Below are 21436 nucleotides of genomic sequence, written 5' to 3'. Positions count from 1 at the left end.
AACAATCAACATGCTATGTACCACTTAAGTTCTGTGAACCACAGCTGGAAAATCCTGTTTGCTTTATGAGATCTGCCAGACCTGAGGCAAACTCTACCCCACTGCGTGTATTAGACCTGGCTCTTAGAATCAGATCTCAACTGTAAAACAGAGGGAAGAGGTGCTGATTGGATTAATTACTAAACTAACCCTACTGTGCAGCAGATTACATAGTAAGAAGTACAGTCACAGTTAAGAAATGTTCTTCCTATAATGTATTGCCAGCTTGTGTAAAACATACAAAAGAATTTTTAAGGAGTCTATGATAAAGACTGTACATTCTCTTTTACTTTGGAAACTTTTTAACTGTCAAATGTAAGCAGTGCCATGGGCTGCACAACAGACTGGTTAGGCTTTTTTCAGGGTTGTTTTTAGATTAGACTTCCCATTTGATCTTCTGTATATCTCTGATAAAGTTAATACTGCATGACAATGAATTGTAAGCTGCTTATTTTCACTAGATGCATTTACATTCAACTCAGGTGTCATTTTCTGAATACATGGTCTCTTTTTGGGTAAAGAATAGAAGAATGAAGCAGAAGGGTTTTTATGAAGTACTATAAAATTTTTTTTTTCAATCATGAACTATGACTGCAGGGTTTTATGTTAAAATTTTGTAAGATGGTTGTACCTGGACAGATCTCTCAAATGCTTTTTAATATCACATTTTAAAAATACATACTTTTAGTGACTGATAGTTTTGTCTGTTTGCCACAGGTGCCGCAGGCATTGACCAGTACATTGTTGTCTATAATCCACTGGCATGGAACGTCACTACCTTTGTCAAGCTTTCTGTCAGCCTCCTGAGAATGAGTGTCTATGATGAACTGGGACATCCTGTGCCAGCTCAGGTACTTCAACTTTGTTTCTGTCTGTTGCTTTTCTTTCACTTGTCAGTTTTCACTGACTTGATCCCACCTCCTGTCAAAGTGTGGTAATGTATAGTATTACAGCAAAAACAAGTATTAGTTCAAATTGGGATTTTCCTAGTCCTCCTTCAGGTGATTATGGTTTTTTTTCCTCTGTGTTTGGTTTGTCCTTTGTATGCTTGCTGTGTGTGCCTGACCCCTGCTTTTCTTTCTAAAAAATACTGTTTCCAGTAAAACCTTTTCAGTTGAAGCCCTGCGCTGTAATTGATGGTCCTATTTGGTACAATTGACAAATTGCCTTGGGTAGGAGAATTGATTGAAGAAATTTAGGAATTGAGGCTTGGCAAGTGCTCTTCCTTCTTTTGCACCACTTGTATGAGTTGAAGCGGTTCCCTATGAGTGGGAATAGGTCCTGTTGATTCCAGTAAGGTTAGGAGTTGTGCAGTGTGAATAACAAGGTGTATGCCAATCCACGGCATGAAGGTACAGACAACTGTCCTGGATTCACTGGGAAAGAGTTAATTTTCTTCTAGCAGCTGGTGCAGTGCTGTGGTTTGGCTTTAGTATGAGAAAAGTGTTGATAACACAAGATGGTTTAGTTGTTGCTAAGTAGTGCTACCTGAAGTCAACTTTGTTTCCTAACCTCTGCCAGCAAGGAGGGGCACAAGAAGCTGGGAGGAAACACATCCAGGACAGCTGACCTAAACTAGTCAAAGGGATATTCCATTCCACAGCATGTCATGCTCAGTATAGAAACTGGGGTAAGTTTCTATACTGCAGTTGGCTGGAAGCTGTTTATTGCTGCTCAGGGACAGGCTGGGCATCAGTCAGTGGGTGGTGAGCAATCGTGTTGTGCATCACTTGGTTTTCTTGGGTTGTATACCTCTCTTTCTCATTATTAGCATTAATAATATTAATTATTATTAGTATCATCATATTTTACTTTCTTTTAATTATGAAACTGTTCCTATCTCAATCCAGTAGTTTTACTTTTTCCCAGTACTTCTCCCACTGCATGGGGCTGGGGAGTGAGCAAATGGCTGCATGGTACAGTTGCCAGCTGGTGTTAAAACATAACAGTCCTTTTTGAAACCCACTGTGGGGCACAGAGTGCTGAGATAATGACAGATCTGACCAGAGTGTGTTAAAACAAATTTATTATAAGCATTCATTGTATTGATTTAATAGTTGCTGGTCACGATATTGATTTATTTATTCTAGGAGTTGTTGCATTTGTTTTCAGGGTTGTTATGTTACACTTCACCTGCAGTACATGTTCCCTGTGGTGACGTTTATCATCCCTGGGGCCTGGGCTAAGATTGTAATTTTGTTGTGCTTCGTAGTATTGATTTATGATATGTAGAATTCCTGATCATGACACTAATCTCATATGTGTACTCAGCATTGCCATCACCTCTGTACTTTGGGAGCCATCTATTGGAAAATATTAATATTTACATCTTTCACCATTTCCCCTCAAAAGAGCCAAACTATGTAGGAGACATCTTCCTACAGCTTCCTTCCTTTCTTCTCTCCTTTCCTCCTTACTTCCTTCTGACATGTTCCTTCTCCAGGCTGATTACAGTAACGCTTGAGAGGTTTTAAGATTCTGAATATCCTTCAAACCAATTCAGCATGTTGCTGAATGTGGTTCAGGTCTTGCTTAAGGTTAAACAACTATCTAAGAATGCCACTCAGAGGTCTGCCCCAAGGATGGATAGTTACGAGTGGCAGGGTGTGTGGAATTGTTTGGACAAGTATCTAGGCCAGTGGGCACCTCCAGTGTTTTGGATCTTCCCTTCTGAGAGTGCAGAATCTGGAAAAACTAGTGAAATATTTGGAAAAAGTATATTGTTATCCTGACAGTTCCAGAGAGACACAAATCACTGCAGCGTGCTGGGGCCTCGCTCGTGCCTACTGAGCCCTGCTCAACACTCTTCTGTACTCTCAAGGGGAAAAGAAGCTCTCTGTATCTGACAACAAAACAAAAGGATGGTTGCCTGTGCTGGGCTGGATGTTCAAAGGGAAGCTGTCCTCTACACATCATGCAGTTGATGCTGTGTGGAGTAAGTGTGTCACACTGATCACACAGCAAGGTCAAACAGAAAATCACAGTCATCCAGGAATCTTGGAAGTCACCATGGACTGGCCAGAAAACAAAGATTTTGGAATATCATCAGAGGAGGTGTTGATGCATGTTGAAGAGGCCCCACAGTATAATAAATGACTAGAAAGTGAGAAGCAATATGCCTTGTTTACTGATGGGTCCTGCCATATTGTGGGAAAGCATCGGAGATGGAAAGCAGCTGTATGGAGTCTTCGATGACAAGTTGCAGAAACTGCTGAAGGAGAAGGTGAATCAAGACAGTTTGCCGAGGTGAAAGCCATCCAGCTGGCCCTGGACATTGCTGAACGAGAAAAGTGGCCAGTACTTTATCTCTATACTGATTCATGGATGGTGGCAAATGCCCTGTGGGGGTGGTTGCAGCAGTGGAAGCAGAGCAACTAGCAACGCAGAGGTAAACCCATCTGGGCTGCTGCACTGTGGAAAGATATTGCTGCCCAGGTGCAGAACCTGGTGGTGAAGGTACGTCATGTAGATGCCCATGTACCCAAGAGTCGGGCCACTGAGGAACACCAGAACAACCAACAAGTGGATAAAGCGGCTAAGATTGAAGTGGCTCAGATGGAATTAGATTGGCAACATAAGGCTGAATTATTTTTGGCCCGGTGGGCCCATGACACTTCAGGCCATCAGGGCAGAGATGCAACATACAGATGGGCCCGTGACCGAGGGGTGGACTTAACAATGGACGCTATAGCCCGGGTTATTCACAAATGTGAAACGTGCTGCAATTAAACAAGCCAAGCAATTAAAGCCCCTCTGGTATGGAGGATGATGGCTGAAGCTGGGGGGCCTGGCAGATTGATTATATCACACTGCCACCAACCCGCCAAGGCAAGCGCATGCAAAGAGCATGGCATTGAGTGGGTATATCACATCCCCTATCGTGATTTTGGGTGAGAATCATGTCTCAGTCTCTTTTCTGTCACTTGACTGATTAGTTTAATTTTTTATTATTTCTGCTTATATCGTCATTTTGCAATGTGATCTTAAATCAAGAACTACAATTCTGTGCTCAAATTAAACTAAGATCTTTGTAATTTGCTTAGTGACCCTCTTCCCTTCACTAGAAAAGTCTAAGCGTAATCCAATTAAAAGCAGCATGGATCTACATGATAATTGAGAATTATAAGAATGGCATATTTAGAAACTTATTTTTAATTTAGTAGTAGTTACTTTTTGTAATTTAGGGCTTGCAACACATGAAGATATTTGCCTTGCCAATTAATTTTCTGTAACGGAGAATTATTGTATATGTTAACACACAGGTTCAAAGCTCAGCGGAATCCCATTCTACATATGATCTGTATATTCTAGTTGCAATAAGTGGTCTGAGCTACAGAAAATACCATGTTAAACCCTTGAATGGTAAGCAGTCTGCGTTTGTTGGAAGATCTGTCAAGTACAAGCGAAAAGACCTAACTCATGCAGATCAACAAAGTCAACATTTGCTTCCTGTGGTTAACAACTGCTACCAGGTCATGTTTGACCGAAACACAAATCTAATGCACAGCATTACAGAGAGGTGAGATAGCCTGCTTGCTTTTAATAATGTTTCAGATTACAAAGGTTTTAAAACCATTTGTAAAAATAAGTTCAAGGACTGTATCATACCTTCATTCTGAGACCTCACTAATAAAATGTTCTTTATATTCTTTACAGTTCTTTCTTACTTCCAGTTCATGTGTTCTCCTTTCTACAGGGAAAATGAACACCAGCATAGGTGTGATTTCACACTATTTCTGTAATGTTGTTTACATGTTTAATCAGGCAATCAGTCTAAGGTGACATACCGCAGTATTAACTCGTAGATCAGCAGAATCTTACCTTATTTTAGAGCTGAAAAGGGTTATTAATGTCTGTTTGCATTAAAAATAAATAAGTACATATGCTATGGCTACACAATAAGCCTTCAGTAATAAAGCAAGATCTTTCTCTTGCTAAGCAGTAGTGTTTTCCAGGTTCTGTATCACTCTTCCTATGGTAAAAAATGTTTTAAAGGAAACATTTAACTGCTGAAACTCCATTTAATTAGCAGATAAAATGATGAACAGTCAAGATTTAGGTGAGATTTGGGGTTTGCAGGTTTTCTATCTCAGCTGATGTGAATTGGCCCATTTTCTTCAGCTTCAGTAGACCTGTGCTGCTTTTTGCCTCCTCAGGATTCACATTGTCAGCTATATACTGATGGAAAATTTGACCCCTCTGACATTGGCTTGTTGACTACTAGACCTCTTTCACCTTTGTGTTTATGTTTGTAATTCTGCCTCATAGACCAAGAACTTTTCATCTCTGTTTAGTTAAAATTAGCTTTAAAAGTACAGATGGGCCTTAACTAAGCGCCTTGAAGTAAGTACCTTCTCAAAGTGCCTCCAGATCCCAACTCTTTCCAGGTTCCATGAGGAATATAATACGGAATATAAGGAAGAGGAAGAAAAATCTAAATTCACATTCCATTTTTTCCCATCCTGTTCTGGCAGGCAGCAAGAGCTGGAATTCAGCATGTAAGATATTCACTTTCTTCACAAGCCTGCAGGCAAGGCTGGAATGTTCAAGTTTCAGCAAATTTGCTCTGGGGTAATGGGAAAGAGGGAGGCATCAGGTCAGCTGTGGGATCTTCAACTGTGAAGCCTTATGAAGTTTAGGTGCAACAGTTGCAGCCTCTGGGTTCTGACCCTGCACTGAAACTGCCTCAGAACAGGAGCAGTAGAAAAGACATGGGTGTGTTTTGCACCTCAGTCATTCCGATTTATCAGTCACTGGATTAGCATTAGCTAAAATGATTGTCAGTTTAAATTTATATGCTGGACAAAGTGATGTTTCCTGTTTTGCCAGCAAGATTCCAAGAGAGGAGCAGAGCAGGTAGCTGAGGGCAATAGCATCTTAAATTGCCTTCATATGATTTTCTAAAGACTGTGATATGGAATCATGAATAGCTAAACTGTAAGCTTCAGGGGAGGAGAAGACAAAGTAGGTACTGAGCGAGTGCAAATTTTGCTATCCCATTGCCATTATATTTGTTACCACTGTTAAATATGGAAACTTGCATTTAGCTAGCTACAAAGTCAGTTAAATGAACCTGATGGTTCATTAATATGGTGCAATGTACCTCGTTTTTGTGCAATGGATGGGTTTGCATCCTGTAGCAACTGTCACATCAAAGCAACAAGCTAATGTAGGTGATGTTTCTGTCTTAAGATGTTTCTGTTTTACAGAAGTATAAAATGACATAGAAACTCCATTTGTTTGCATGCTGACAGATGCCATAATGGGAAGCATTTTAGTTCTCTGCTGCCCTCATTTCCTAAATCTTATAAAATCAATTATCCACTTGGAGGAAACAGGTTTTTTTTTTTTTGCTTACATTCCCAAACTCATTCCTTGCAGCCCAGCTTTCCATCTGTTATGTACAAAACGTAGTACGGTTTTCCCTTTCTGTGGATTCACAGGGAGACTAACCAGACTGTCCAGTTGACCCAGGAGTTCCTTGAGTACCATGTGAATGGAGACACAGCGAAGGGACCAATTTCAGATAACTACTTATTTGCCCCAAATGCTTCAGCTGTTCCTGTATCAAAAGCAGTGGGATTGGAAGTGGTTTCTGGAAATCTGATGACAGAGATACGGCAGTATTTCTACAGGTACAACACAATTACAGCTTCACTTCACTGGAATGTTTAATTCTCTGTAGCTATTGATGAGATTAATTCTGTGTAGTTACTCCTAAACAGTGAGCTCTGTGTACTGTTTAGGATTTAGACAGAAGGACTAGCATGTGTCTGCTAAATAGAGTGCTGAGGAAGCACCTCCTTTAAATAGCACATATTGCTGTAGGGAGGGAGGTGAAGACTGTTTGGTTGTCTTCTGTTGTCCATTTTGTAGTGCAGCTTCTGATGGGATCCTGGTTTCATTCAGTGCAATGAAAATTGCAGCTAACGTCATCTTACATGGGTGGAATACAGATATAATGGTTCATCTTTATAACTCTGAATATCTTGCTTATAAACAAATTACAGAAAGGAGAAAGGAGTCCTACACAAGGTCACTCTGACCGCTGATGGACTAGCTACTTTTCTGTGTTAAAATTTCATCAGTCTGTAACCCCTTCACCCTCTTTTAAATTTTATTTGATTGAAGCCTTTTGCTTTATATGTCATTGTACTACAAGGATTGTAGTTGAGAAGTATGTTTGGAAAACAGCGGAATTCTCACATCAAAGTTAATGTTGCCCAGATTGAAAAAATACCTGTGTTCTGTACAAAGTAATTGTTTTGCTTAGGGAGTCATAATTATTTTAAAACTTCTTGTTAATTTTGAGAAAAACAGAGCCTCTCTAATTGAATGAATAGTCCTGTTTTCACCTGAAACACTAAAGAAAATTGTAGGGTATCGCTTACTCCAGTTGAGTATCTGTACATTTGAAAATTAGATTTCAATTAAAAATGTTTGTACGTGTACATGAAATAGATAGAAAACAGGCTAGAAGGTTGTCAGGATGTGTAGGATCAGATCATGTGTAGGATCTGATCATGAGGATCAGGATGTGTAGGATCAGATCATGAATGACTTTCAAGTCTTGACATAACTGAACAAGTTCTCCACTTTATAAACTCTGCATATCTTTCTTCTCATTTTTATAGTAACGTTACTTCTCAGGATTACATATATGCACTGTATACCAGGATGTATACAGTACCGGAAGGCTATGATGGGAAGTTGCTTTGCCATAGGATAGAGCAAGAATACAGAGTTGGGCCTTTGGAATTCAATCGTGAAGCAGTTCTAAGAATGAGTACAAATTTGGACACCAGGCAACTACTCTACACTGACAACAATGGATATCAGATTCAGAAAAGACCATTCAAAGCATACGAGAATAACACAGTGGCTCGGGTAGGCACAAAGTGTGATCTGAAGTCAGTTGTGTCTTGTCTTTGTTCTCCATTGCTGTTACCTAGGTTAGTATTATCACAGCATGATTTACTGTGTGTTTTCAGAACTATTATCCTATGGTCCAGGCTGCATACATTGAAGATGATACCACAAGGCTGGTGCTTCTTGCAGAAAGAGCTCATGGTGTCTCAAGCCAAGGAAATGGACAAGTGGAGGTAACATATAAAACATATTTTTACTAGGGAAGCATAATTTCATGGCTGCTAATAATACAAGTAGATCATGATGGCTGGTTATTGTTGTGACATTCACCTTCCCAATACAGGTGATGCTTCACAGGAGACTGTGGAACAACCTTCAGTGGGACCTGAATTACAACCTCACTTTGAATGACTCTTCAGTGGTTCACCCTGTGATGTGGCTTATTTTAGGAACAAAAGCTGTCACCAATATTTTGTATTGGACAAGCGGACTGGCATTAGAACACGAGCCAGTAGTAATGTTTGGAGCATCATCAGGTAACTCATTCTGTCTCCTGTGCTGTCTTTAGCATCTGAATGGCTTGCTTATGTTGCTCTGATTTATGCTGTTAAGTTTATAAATGCAGACTTCCAGCCTCCTATGTGGCAAAGTTAGTATATAGAATCACAGAATAGTTAAGGAGTTAGAAGGCAGATTTAGAGCCCACTAATTACTTTGCATTAATTTCAAACATGGATGTTGTCCAAGTGTATGAAATGTTCCTCTTGTTATGTAATTATCTCTACATTCAGAGGAGAATAAATTTTAAACCATATAATGAGAAGAAAATGTCCGCATGGGGAATTAGAGCATAGTAGCTAGTGTGCCATATATCAGCTTCCTGGATGCTGAGTCCTTAATGACCATTTTTAAGTTATTCTTTTAAAAATATTTGTTTGACTTATTAACTAAAACTGAAGCCTGGTAGTGAAACAGCAACTTCAAACTGCAGTGAAATCTGCTTTATGGAAAGCTGTAATACACTTCTCCAGCAGATAAATCCATGCTGCTTTCTGCTCTGTATCTCAGAAGGCCTTGGAGGAGAAATACAGCATCTGCTTTGCATCTGCCTTGGCAGAATAAGCAGAAATGTCTCGCACAGTATCCTAGCCAGGTTGCGTGCATGATGGATGTTTGACATTTGCCTTCTGTCTCTTTAGATGGAGGAGATAAACCAAAGGTACACAGACAGCTTCAGCAGAATTCAGTCCACAGTTCACATGTAACTGTCCCACTTAATCTTCATCTCCAGACTCTGAGCATTCCAGGGTGGAGATACAGCTCTGATCGTGTGGAGCAGGTCCACAGCATCTGCATGGGTAGGTGCCTTCAAAAGGGTAGCTGGTAGACCCAAAGAAGCTTTCTGTTCTTTCTGTCTTCTGTGGCTGGTGTTTTTATTTATTCAGAGTGTTAAGTTCCTCTGTTGAGAAAGTTAATTGGACTGTATGATTTCTCTACTCAAATAGGAAAGTACTTCTCCTGCATAAGTTCATCATGCCTATTAGTGCCATTCCTCTCAACAGTGGGAGCTGGGTATTTCTTGCTGTTAGTCCTCTTGCTAATTGCAAAAAATAGGAATTGAATTCAAATTATGAGATCTTTAAAAAATATTTAAAAGTTGGGTTTATTTTTAGAGTAAGAAAATGCTTGCATTTTCTTTTCTCTTAAAGGTGGACAGAAGAAAGGTGATGTGGACTTCAGTCGTGTCCTGCTAAGAATTAGGCACTTGTATGAAGTTGGAGAGGATCCTGTGCTGTCTCAACCTGTGATGGTGGATCTGAAGGTAAATCTAATCTTTTAAGACAGAATGCCAATAGAGGTGGTTTTGCTCGAGAGAGAGCTAATTCTGGAATGAAGTTCTGTGTATGCTAGAGACTCCACAAAATATGGATACAAAAATACTATCATAAGTTTAACCTTGGAGGGAAGTAGGTCTTATTTTTGCAACACAGAAGCCGTTACTTCATATGAAGCTGCCATAGAACCAGCATGAAGATCTGCATAAATATTGGTAGAACTGGTTCTGTTGAGCTTCTGGCTGCGTAACACTTCCTGCAGTACCTTAGCCGGTGCAGAGAGTGGGATTCCGTTTTGCTGTTTCTTTAGTTATTGCAGGTTGTACCTGCAGTTAATGAAATATAGACAGGATTAAAGGAAACATTTTTTTCCTCTATAGTTATATCTGTGGGTTATTGAAACTTCGGTCACTTCTAGCATGTGCTGTGCATTTTCACTTGTTTATTTGATTTTACATATAGAAGTAAATAATTTTATAATACATGGCAGGGGGTATTTTAAAATATGGCAGAAGCATGGGAAACAAGGTGTAGTATTCTCTTCTTTGTTTAAAAAAGTGCATTGTAAGTTTCAGCCCTTGAATGGAGAGATTAGTAGGCTCTGAACTTTGCTACAACACAGAAGAAGCCCTTAGCACCTCAGCTTCGTTTGAAGCCTGGTGATTCTGTAGTTGCTCTTTCGTTGCGTGACTTAACAGATTTCTACAGTTTCTACTTGTCTGCTTAACACATCAATACTAGAGATGAAAGTTCTATGCTGGTGTAACTGTACTGATGAGTGTGCTATTGTCAATAACTTGTGGTTTGAATGCTTGTGTTTCCTTTGCTCACAGTCTTTGCTAAAGGGATTAGGATCAGTGATGGTAGTGGAAGAGCGATCACTCACAGGCACCTGGGATATAAATACTTTGAAGCGGTGGAAATGGAAAACTGCACAACACCCCGGCAAAGGTAGGTAGAGTAAGGTGTTTGGTGTCCATATTGTGATTGACTGTGGAAGCTTGATGGATAGTCTAATTAAAAATATTAGAATAATTGTGACTTTCTATGATTCTATGGTTAAAAATGTTTTGTTGTTCTATGTGACAGGCCTGGTATGTGGCACAACTTGCAAGTAGTAGCGTTTAGCAAAGATTCCCTGCAAGTACTGGACTGCTGTATTTCTCTGATGGCTTGTTTTGTCTACAAGTGTTAAAAAATTTGAAATCTTTCTGGAGGCATTTTTGTCCAGCTAGAAGTGGCTACTTCATGAACTCACACTTGTAACACAGATTGATTTTGTTAGGTGCTGATGAGTTGTGTTAATCTAAGCTTAAGCCTGTGCTGCAGAAAAACAGACAGCTGCACTTAAAAATCCGCAATGTAATCAGCTTAAAGGACTGCATGGATGTGATTCAAGTTAGGGCTGGCACTCAAATGCTGTGGGTGACCTCATTTCATTTCTCATTCCAGTTGGTTGCTTGGACATTGTCCTTACAGTCACTTATATCCATATCCGTAAAAAGCTTACAGAGGTTTGGGGCTGGTCTAGGTAAGAGTTTAGAGCTCTGCTTGACCTGCAGCTAGGAACTTATGTGCTGTTTAACGACGATAAAGGTGCATGATGGGCGGGGGGTCATTTCACATTTTCTGTGTGAGTCAGTGTGTGAGAAGTAGATGGATTGTATATTTTAATATTATGAATTGGTGCATCTTAGGCTCCATACTACTTGCAGCTTTAAGGAAGAGAACCTGCTCAAACACTAGCTTTTAAGGAAGATATGAGTTCAAACTGTTGAGATAGAGTATTATGTACTTTTATTCTTCTTTAATATATTACCAACATTTTTGTGCTTTACAGGATTCTCCAAAAGCACAGAGACCTCAGGAAACTTTACAGTAACAGTTTACCCAAAGGAAATAAGGACTTTCTTTGTATACTTTCAGAGTCAATAAAGTTTAACATTACATTTCAAGAGTGAGTATGTAATAGCTTCCAATTTTTGTTTCAAGATAGGAATGATGATCTTGCAAAACATTCTACTGCTGTTAATGAAAGAAATAGTCATTTTGGAATAAACTCTAAATTTAATTAAACTGTTGGCTTGAGTTGTGGGTATTTTTGTTGGTTAATTATTTACAGCTCATTTTTTCTGAAACTTGATCAGTGCAAAAATGACCTTGGTGTTGCAGTGCAAGCATATTGCACATTTTCATGCTTGCTGTGGGTGGTTTTCAAAGTGATTGCTTCCATAATGCTTCACTGTGGAGCACTGTCAAAGTCCTATTAGTCTTACAATCTCAAGTTGTCCTTCTAATTAGTGGTGATCTCAAAAGTCTTCTCTTAAGTTTCTTTATTGTTAGAGGAGATGACTTCCAAATCACAGAAGAGTGATCTGCCAAATGGGGTTCTGTTTCTACATGCAAGAAAGAATGCCTGTTGTATTCCAGCTACTTTGTCTTTTGGGCACAATTGCAAAGTTTCTGCCTTGCTGTAAACTGAAGTTGAATGTCCTGTCTGTATTCCTTTGCCCTGAGTTCATTTAAACTGCCTTTTAAGGCTTACAATATCCTGGTCCTGGACGTTCACTGTTGTGTTCTTGGTAAACTGGAGCTAGGCTGTTGACAGAAGATGTATTGCCACATGACTGGTAACTAATTCATAATCTGAAGCAGAAGCACCATTCTTACAACCCTGTGAACTTTTTCATACTTCTCAGCCTCAGAGGATGTGCCTAGTAGTAGCAGGAAATGTTTTATTAGCATCAAGTTGAAATTAATCATGGAGGACTGTGTTGAGAGGTTAAACTGGCAATAAGTGCAGACTCTAAGCAGATCTGATCGAGCAGCAGCAGAAGGAAACTTGGACAGTGGCGGGGTTTCCTAATAGCTGCTATGTATTTATGTCAAAAAGAAAAATTGCATTTTTCTATTTTCCTTTCTAGCTCTAAACAAGGTGGAGCTGTAGAATCTGATTCTGTTTATGTGCCATTGAGCATCTCTATTTCACTTGTTGATCATGAAAATGCACATAGCCAAAATGAGAATCAAGTCACTCACTTCACTGCAGTGATAGTGATGAATTACGCTTGGTGCAACACTGTACAAAACTGTATTTCTGACCAGTGAAACATTAAGCTGAAAGAGAAAATATATAGGTTTAAAAGAAGAGAATAGGTGCCTTTTCAATCAACTGATAATAATTCTAGCTCTAGAATCATTTAGAAATGACATTTCACTATGGTAATAGTTCTCATTTGCTTTGGCTGTTCAGCAGTGATTTCCTCCGTGTGGAGACACTGTTCAGGAACAAAGGAAACAGTGAAAAGGGCTGTCCCAGAATAGCTCTTGTGAAATAGTTATGCTGGAAGAGCTGCACTGGTGGTCAACTTTTCTGTGTAGAAAGCCTGTGTACGGTAACTGTTTGCATCTCATTAAAATCACTGTAGAAACTGTGCATTCAGTTATTGGTTGAAGAAAGGTTGTATCATATTTTCTATTGGTTATTTTTCATACTTAGCAATAATGCCAATCTAATCTGCCCTGATGCAGTGAAAGCCATTTTCCTGCCACTTTAAGCCCAAAGGGGAATTGTGTAGCACTGTAACTAGAATGCAGTAAAGCAAGATGGCAGCTATTTTTTGTTTTGTTTTGGGCATGTATTAGGGAATGAAATGTGTCCAGCTAAGTAATATTCCTTGCTTGTACATCTTTTCTGATTTCCTGCTTGGGTATGCCATGTAGTACAATGTGTATACTCTGAAGGTTACACAGTGGTAGGATTACAATTCATTTTTCTGTGACTGAAGTCATGACAACAAGTCAATCATGGTAGGTTATAAAAATGGAATTGTATCTTCAGTGGGCAATTGTATGGTCAATCCCAGCCAAGCAGTAAAGGGGCTGCTGACTCCGGGCACTTCTTTCCCAGATGTAAGATATGTATGTTTCTAGTCCATGTTAAGTGTGTTAAGTCCTACAAAAGCCTTCTGTATGCAGGATAATATAAACAGGAATACCTCATTATCAGCTGATTTATCTGTTGGGGGGGGGGGGGGGGGGGGGTCTACTTCCCTTTGTAGAGACTGTCTGATTTAAAAGAAAAGGGGGGGAGAGCACCACCAGAGTATTTTACCTGGAGTTGTTTCAGTACAATTGGCCACCAGGGAATAATTTGCCAGAATCAAATCTTGTATTGCACTGGAGGCATCCAAAACTGTAAAGAACACGGCATTCCTGCTAGAAATCTATTCGTAATTTACAGAAAGAAAAGAAAACTTAACAGGATCTTCCTGTTGTAAATGCTTTCCTGACCCACACAGTCATGTGGGTGATGCACTTACCCCACCAGCAAAGCTGGCTCAAGAAATTTTGTCACCATATTTTTCGACCCGCTCAGTACTACTGTAATGAGAGTTTGTGGGGTTGTGTTGTAAAACAGTACAATGAATTAACCTAAATAAGCAGCTAAAAATAAACCTTCTTCCCAACCCATTTTTCTGTGTGCTAATTCATTTCATCTCTGACAGGATGATTTGGATTAAAACCAAAATGTCTTTCTGAGTAAATATAAGCTGCTATCAGCACTACTGAAAAGGCTTCACCTAGTTTCTGGACAAAATACTTTGCATGCTGGAGCTGCAAGCTGCGTAACTCAACACTAAATGCATTAATGTAGATATTTAAATACAAGAGAAACTAGTTTTACCCTTGAATTTAAACATGTATATTTCGTTGTTCTACATCTTTGATCAGTAGTACTGAAGATAACATGGATGTCAATGCTAACAGAATCATTTAATATAATTAAATGATTGATATCCTTAAGTATAATATTATTTGCTTTAATATATCCTTTCGTTCACATGAATTTAAAGGTATTTGTTATGTCCTCAGTAACTCTAAAAGGTGATAACTAAGTCAGCTGAGTACCATTAGAAATGGGGATAGCCTACAGCATAATCTGACATGTATATGTGCTATCGTCTCTTCTTTCATTTTATTTGGCAATCTAACTGGAAACTACTTCTGTAAGGTAGATACTGGTGAGCAGGTAAGCTGATGTATTACGCTTTTGTGGCTGACAAATGGAAAGGAGCCGTGCTTTAGACTTTAAATGTGGCTGTGTCTTCATTACAAATTACAGTTCAGCTGTTCCAGACACCTGCCCAGTGGTGCTGGTACCTGATGTTACTTGTAGATAATCTTGTGGTTGACAGATTTTTATCAAGTTCTTAACTGCTTCATGTTCTCAGCATGTCCTATTTGATCTTTTTAATTATCATTTAAGTTCTGTCATTGCAATTTTTATGTTATCCAACTGAACATATTTGTGGAACAGTTTTGTCTGGCCTGGCATTTGAAACATCTGACCAGGGAATAAACCTAAGTAAGTTGAGAAAATGGAAGCAATGTTTTATCTTCCACTTCTCTCACCAGGCAATGTAATTGATTCTGGGTTAAAGCAAAATATCAGTATTGGAGAACATTGAGCAGCATACAGTTATCTATAATTGTAATTTTTTTTTCTTTAATAATTGAAGGCAAATAAGTTTCAACGTGGCCTTTAACTTGATGACATAACTGTAGATCATTTTATTTAACCCATGCTTATCATCTTCCTGAAACAAGCCTTAGTTAATATACCCTTCAGTATCTGAAGAAGGCCTAGAAGGATGCCAGAGAGGGACTGTTCACCAGGGACTGTAGTGAGAAGACAAGGGGAAACAGATTCAAACTTAAACAAGGGAAGTTCAGGTTAGATATAAGGAAGAAGTTCTTTACTGTGAGGGTGGTGAGGCACTGGAATGGGTTGCCCAGGGAAATGGTAAATACTCCACCCCTGACAGTGTTCAAAGTCAGGCTGGACAGAGCCTGGGTGATGTGGTCTAGTGTGAAGCATCCCTGCCTATGGCTGGGGGGGTTGGATGTAGATGATCTTAAGGTCCTTTCCAACCCAAACTATTCTATGATCCTATTGCACTGGTATTGCATTAATACAGCTGCACACACAGAGGTAACAGTGGGATGCACTGCATACAGAGTGTAGTGTTCTGCATTGTCTCCCACTGATGTTGCAGGATGTTGGGACCACTTTGTGGTCTTCACTCAAGCACTTCAAACTCAGCCTTCCACCATTGCTCCTGTCAGTGGGGCTATGCTGCTGTTAAGGCAAAAGTAGCAAAGTATTTTTCATGGGAGGGAAGAGTTTAGGCAAGATTTCAGCAAGATGAAAGGTGTGATAAGGAGAGATGATAGGATTAATATTTGACATCAGTGTAACCTAAGTATAATCACTGTCTCTTTTGCTTTGGATAAGAGTCATCAGGTTGGCTGGAAGAGGCTGTTGAAAACATGTACATAGTACCTAAACAAGACTCATCTTCATAAAACACCTTTAAATGAAGGATTGCAGAAGTGCAATATCTCACATGAGACCACTGCGAGTATGGAAAAGCAGTTTTCTATGTCCTGTCAGCAGAGAGGCTAATCTAGTGCTGAAAGATAGCCAGTTAGGAAACAATTTAAAATTTAAAAAAGAGCTGTTCTGATTTCAGACAGAATGAATGGGCTCTAAAACAGACCACTCTGTGGTGACAGTTTCAAAGAGTAGAGGGAAAATCTGGGTTGCATTTAGGTTTCTATTGCCCTCACCACATGAGGGAAGAGGAAGTTAAGCTACGAATCTGAGAGGCTTTCATTTGTTGTTTTGCTGATCTTCAACAAAGACACCCTGATGCAAATGCTAATAATCCTGTGTGATGATCATAATTTCAGTGAAACTTCTTTTAACAATGTGTTTTGGCTGCTTAGGTAAGTGCTCTTTATTTTGTTTTGTTTATAGTTTGCCACCTGTAATCCTTGAGCTGGGTTTAAAAACGCATATTTTCTCCAGTATATCCACCTCAAATAGACTTGTGTGCAAGATGAGGAGAATGTTAGCTATATTTTTGTAATGCTGAAATCAAAATTAAGATGTGTGGGGAATAAAAAAGCATTTTCATAAAGAGATTGTTATAGAAAAAGTGTAGAGAAACAAATTTGACACCCAAAACGATCTTAGGTTAAGAAGGCAAGCACTCTTTTTTTTAGACCTTTAGACTTGAATATTTATTGTGGAAAACACTGAATGTAGAATTTGAAAATGTTAAGGAGGTTTAGTTCTGGGTCATGTATCTACTGAAATACAAAGCAGATAAGGTTTCATGTTCCTTATTCAATACAGATTGCACTGGTTAATACTGAAGGTGTTCAGTATAAATTAAAAAACAGAAGGAAAGAGAGGGAAAGATTAAGAGATTAAACAAGGGCAAAAGCTTTTTTTCAGTGCTATTTTCCAGAAAGACACTGAAGTCACAAGACTAAAATGTATTAGATGCCATTTGAGGACCATGTAGTACATCAGTGAGTACACAGAAGATCTTCATTTGTTGCACACAATGATGAAGGGCTTTAACACACCAGATTAAAAGTTTCCCTTTAGCCACAAAGTAATTGCCATTGCTCAAGGGAGAAGTGGCTAGTAAGTAAACTGAAAAATTAATCTCATGATGATTTTACAGTATTAACAATATTTTCAATCCTGTGATTGTAGATATTAGAGCTGTAATGCTTCCTCTTGGCTGCTTTAAATCTATGTATATTCCTCTGCTAGCTACAGGTCCCAGTAATATAACAGTCATCCAAACACCAACAAAAATGCGTCTATCAATTGGAGACTACACTGAAATCGCCTGTATTTGGGAAAAATCTGTTGTGAGATACAGAGTAAGCTGGTATCTTCTTAATAAAGAGAACATCACCACAACTATATCATCAAAACTTCTGTATGTATACAATGACACCAGTGACAGCAAGGATGTGCTGGTGATAAACTCTGCCAATATAAATAACACTGGATTTTACTACTGTGAGATAATTATTAAAATACCTTTCTGTAAGAAAGTATGTGGAAATGGGACAACAGTGATTGTTGAAGAGAAAGGTAAGCTACCAAGAACCTAAGTGTGCCATTTAGCTTATCATCGTAAAGATTCTTCATTTTCAACTATTTTATACACTTCTTCCCTCCCTCACATCTCTCTCTCAGCGCTGTGGGTCTTGGAATGAATAAAACAAACACAGAAGAGACATGAACGGCTTTTACTGACAATTGACTTAAGCTCTCTGCCTTAATACACCCAGTGCAGTGTTTGTTTTCTTCTAGAACAGTTTGCTAACAGGAATTATTAGTTAAGGTTTACAAAATACTGTGCATCTGCTATGTATTTCACAGACAACCCAAACACAGTTCCTTCTCATAAGGGATTTGTGAGGCTAGGTAGTTAAGCTGAGACATAACTGACACAGTTCATGCATCTGCCTTGTGGTAAGGAGTGGCTGAAGCAATTACACTGTTACTCTGTTAAGCAATATGTACCCTTTACTAACCATTTTATCTTTTTATTAGAAGTTCTTAGTAAATTAATATGGAAGATAGAGCAGTATGTGCTCCATATTAATAAGGATTTGTGTCCACAAAGATGTTGTGATAAAATGTTCTGTATAGGCCGTGTCTCCTTACCTTATTATAGTCATTTGCTAATCGTCACGAGAGAGCTATTTAAGGTCCCAGTTCTGAATTAAGCGTTGAAAAGCATTAATTCAATAAGTATTCACACACAATTAAATTTTCAGCAATAGGAGTGAGGTATGTTTCACCTTAAATTATGCCGAGAATGTGGCATACATAGACAAAGTTTACCTGTTGTGTCTGTTATACAACTATCTCAAGACACTGTGAAGATGCTAATCTCTACCTCTCATTCTACTTCTCAACAGTAGAGAAAGACTAGGGGGCTTTGATAATGTTAAAGGTCTCTGACTAGACCTTTAATATTACCAAACATCACTCATATATTGACTGATCAAGTCATGGGAAGCAAACTTTCCGTTCATCCAGCACAGTCCAGTTTTGGACACTATGCTATTGGGCAACTGGTAGTCCAAAGAGAGGCACAAAAATTATCAAAGACTTAGAAAACGTCAGTGATAGAAAATGAATGTAGTGTTCAAAATGGTGGGAAATGAATGTAAAAGGCTGCTAAAAGAGTTAATCTTAAAACGAGTTGGGTGAGCTGACGCCAGACACATCTCTTACCTGGTCTGGTAGCAATAGCCTTAAAGTACAAGCAAAAGAGACTCACATGAGACACCGAAGGGGGGGAAATCGTCAAACTGAAGGAGCTAAAAGAGGATTCGATATTATTGTTCATCAGGCATGCATCCCTCAGGAACGGGAAAGTGTAAGTAACCTTGCACTTGGGTGGGAGGGTTAACTGATTCTCTGCTGAAGTCAGTTTTAATTTTCCCCACCACCCCCCCAGTGTTTTTCTATTGTTTCTTTGAACAGTACGTAACTTTATTTAAAATATATTGTTACAGAGGCTCACTCATTGAACAAGAGAGATTTGGCAATATGCGCCATCATTCCTTTCTTAGTGGCACCAGCAAGCTTGAGTCTTTGCTACAGAAAGAAACAGAAACAGCGCTCAAAACTTCCCAGTGAGTGACAATATTTCCATTAACACAAACTCTCTAAGTTAGATGTTTGTTCTGAGATGGCTGGACAGTAGCACCTGAGAGGCATCACTTAGGTGCTCCTAAGGATGAGGAATTTCAGTGTATAACTTTTGCTTACCTGGTCCTGATCTGCTAGGGACCGCTCAAACTGAGAGGAGAGATTGGGTTATAATTCAAGTGAGCGTTCTTGAAGCCACTTGCCTCTGTTATTTATCTTTCCAGACTTAGACTGAAGATCTTGACTTACTTAGGGTATTGAGAGATATCAATTCTGATAGTTTCAGACTATGAGAGCAGACTGAAAAAGTGAGAAGCCAGAACTTAGCTTTGCATTATGGTCTTACTCCTGGTAGTGACACCTGGAAATGACATCTGAAAGAACCAGCCTTGGGGTCTGAGCTGTTCTGGTTTAAGCTGTATTTTTTTTTTTTAACTAATTATTATTAAAAAAAAAGAAATGAAGATGGAAGAAGTCACAAGAAAAAACAGCAAATTGGATGGTTAGAGGACAAGTAGGGCATCTGCTGGCAGTGAGTGCAGATCAGTGTCATAAAACCTAAGGCAGCCTCCTAAGTAACTGTAGCATGAGTATTACAGTTGCAGTATGAGGCTCACTCAGATTGTGAGCTGTCAAGGATGTAGGAACAATACCTGCGGTTTGAGGTTTAACTTGCAAGTTAACAAACCAGGGAGAGGGGATTTAGGTGAGTGAAGTCCTAAGTTCCTATTTCAGTCACTGGATTGACACAGGTGACTGTATGAACTGACCTGTGTCTACTTAAGGGTGAGCTCCTCAGTTCTCTAGTTATGACACAAACTCTGTTGACCAGCTCTCCATGGCATAAAGGGTATTCAGAAACCTGAAGGTATTCTATTCCACTTGCAAGCTGAATACCCCTCTAGTGCCTGTCATCAAGACTAAGTTATATAGGAGCTCTGCACTCTTCATTTGCAGAGCTCTGGTATTTCCAGTGTGACTCTGGAAATGGACAGTAAGTAAGCAGTGACTGTAACTTGTTTTTTTGCTAAGGTTCTGCACTGCTTCCTGTGCCAACAGGAGGGCATCAGGGGGAGGGAATGCTCGAGGCTGCAGAAGTTCAGGGGAGAAGTGAATCCACAAGTGGAGCAGCTGAGGAAAACTCGGCTGAATGGGTAAGTGGTTTATAAAAAGACTCTCACCATGAGAGGACTTCCAAAATGAGGCAACTGGGGAGTGGGAGTGCCCTGAACAGGAAGAACACATCAAGCTGCTCTTCCTGGGGGGGCATCTTGCTACACATGAAAAAAAAGCCTTATTTTTCTTTTTGTATTTTTTTAAGAAAAAACAATCTTGACAGTGACAACACTCAGAAAGAGAAAGAAAGATTATTTGTGTTGTAGGAAAGTACTGGATTCTGTTATTAAATTTAGTGACGCTCTAAAACGGTCTGCAGAAGAGGGCAGAAAAAATGAAGAATATCAATATAGAGACTGTATGAAAGAAGTAGAGAAAAAGTTAAAAAGGGCAGTAAAGTCTCTTTCCATACAATTGTTTACCAAGCTCAAAGGGCTTGGACTTGCTTTAGCTCATAGGACTGTTACAGCAGACACTTTCTAAGAGCCGGTAGCATATTTCAGGCAAGCTTCTTTATCCAGGCAGTTTCTCATCTCTTAATTACATTAAAACATTAAGTGGGCAAGTGAAAGAAGCCCTAAGTTAACTCTTGCACAGGTAGGCACAACTTCCATCACAGTCAGCTGGACAGGCTTGAACAAGCCACGCAGAGGCGATGTAAAATGCTAAAGCCCATGGTCACAACTGCAACTGAGTTTACAGATTCCTGAATTCTCCTGTTAGAAAACATGGCTTTGGTCTTGATTTGGTCATGTTGGTATTGAAATCATGGTGAGAGAAAACATCAGGATGCAAGTAGTAAACCAGTAATATCTGTCTTTTATTGTGCAACAGTCATCATTCTAGAAAAAGAAAATGTATAGCTGGGAAAATTCATTCCCCATTATATGTGGATTCCCACTGAAGCTCAGAGGGAGCTTCTTCAGAGCTCCTAGCTTTTACAGGAGACAGCATATTAGAAAATTTCAAAAATACAAGGCATGAGGTGGTCTGGTCATGGTAATAGAGTATTCTAATTACTGGCTATAAATGGATAACT

General features: G+C 39.3%; 2 protein-coding genes across 3 annotated transcripts in view; both read left to right on the top strand.

Annotated features, from left to right (window-relative positions):
- Positions 1-11819, top strand: part of MAN2B2 (mannosidase alpha class 2B member 2) — a 34918-nt gene extending 23099 nt beyond the window's left edge. For both annotated transcript variants that reach the window (XM_057426677.1, XM_057426678.1), the window contains exons 10-19: positions 757-890; positions 4302-4558; positions 6483-6674; positions 7674-7926; positions 8031-8141; positions 8252-8444; positions 9108-9266; positions 9618-9730; positions 10577-10694; positions 11584-11819. In XM_057426677.1, the coding sequence (XP_057282660.1) occupies positions 757-890; positions 4302-4558; positions 6483-6674; positions 7674-7926; positions 8031-8141; positions 8252-8444; positions 9108-9266; positions 9618-9730; positions 10577-10694; positions 11584-11678 (1625 nt within the window). In that variant the 3' untranslated portion in view covers positions 11679-11819. The remainder of the gene's footprint in view (positions 1-756; positions 891-4301; positions 4559-6482; positions 6675-7673; positions 7927-8030; positions 8142-8251; positions 8445-9107; positions 9267-9617; positions 9731-10576; positions 10695-11583) is intronic.
- A 4506-nt stretch (positions 11820-16325) lies between these two features.
- On the top strand, positions 16326-20511 carry LOC130608621 (uncharacterized). Its single transcript, XM_057426679.1, has 4 exons — positions 16326-16535; positions 17377-17706; positions 19146-19265; positions 20314-20511. The coding sequence occupies exons 1-4, from the start codon at positions 16484-16486 to the stop codon at positions 20448-20450; spliced, it is 639 nt and encodes a 212-aa protein (XP_057282662.1). The 5' UTR covers positions 16326-16483; the 3' UTR covers positions 20451-20511.
- The last annotated feature ends 925 nt before the right edge of the window (positions 20512-21436 follow it).

The sequence above is a fragment of the Pezoporus wallicus genome, unplaced genomic scaffold (genome assembly GCF_028554395.1).
Source record: "Pezoporus wallicus isolate ANWC-B61680 ecotype Strahan unplaced genomic scaffold, APGP_CSIRO_Pwel_v1 scaffold_13239, whole genome shotgun sequence".
NCBI classification, from domain to species: domain Eukaryota; kingdom Metazoa; phylum Chordata; class Aves; order Psittaciformes; family Psittacidae; genus Pezoporus; species Pezoporus wallicus.
Note: the sequence above shows the minus strand (reverse complement) of the source record. Positions and strands in the feature narration are given on the sequence as shown.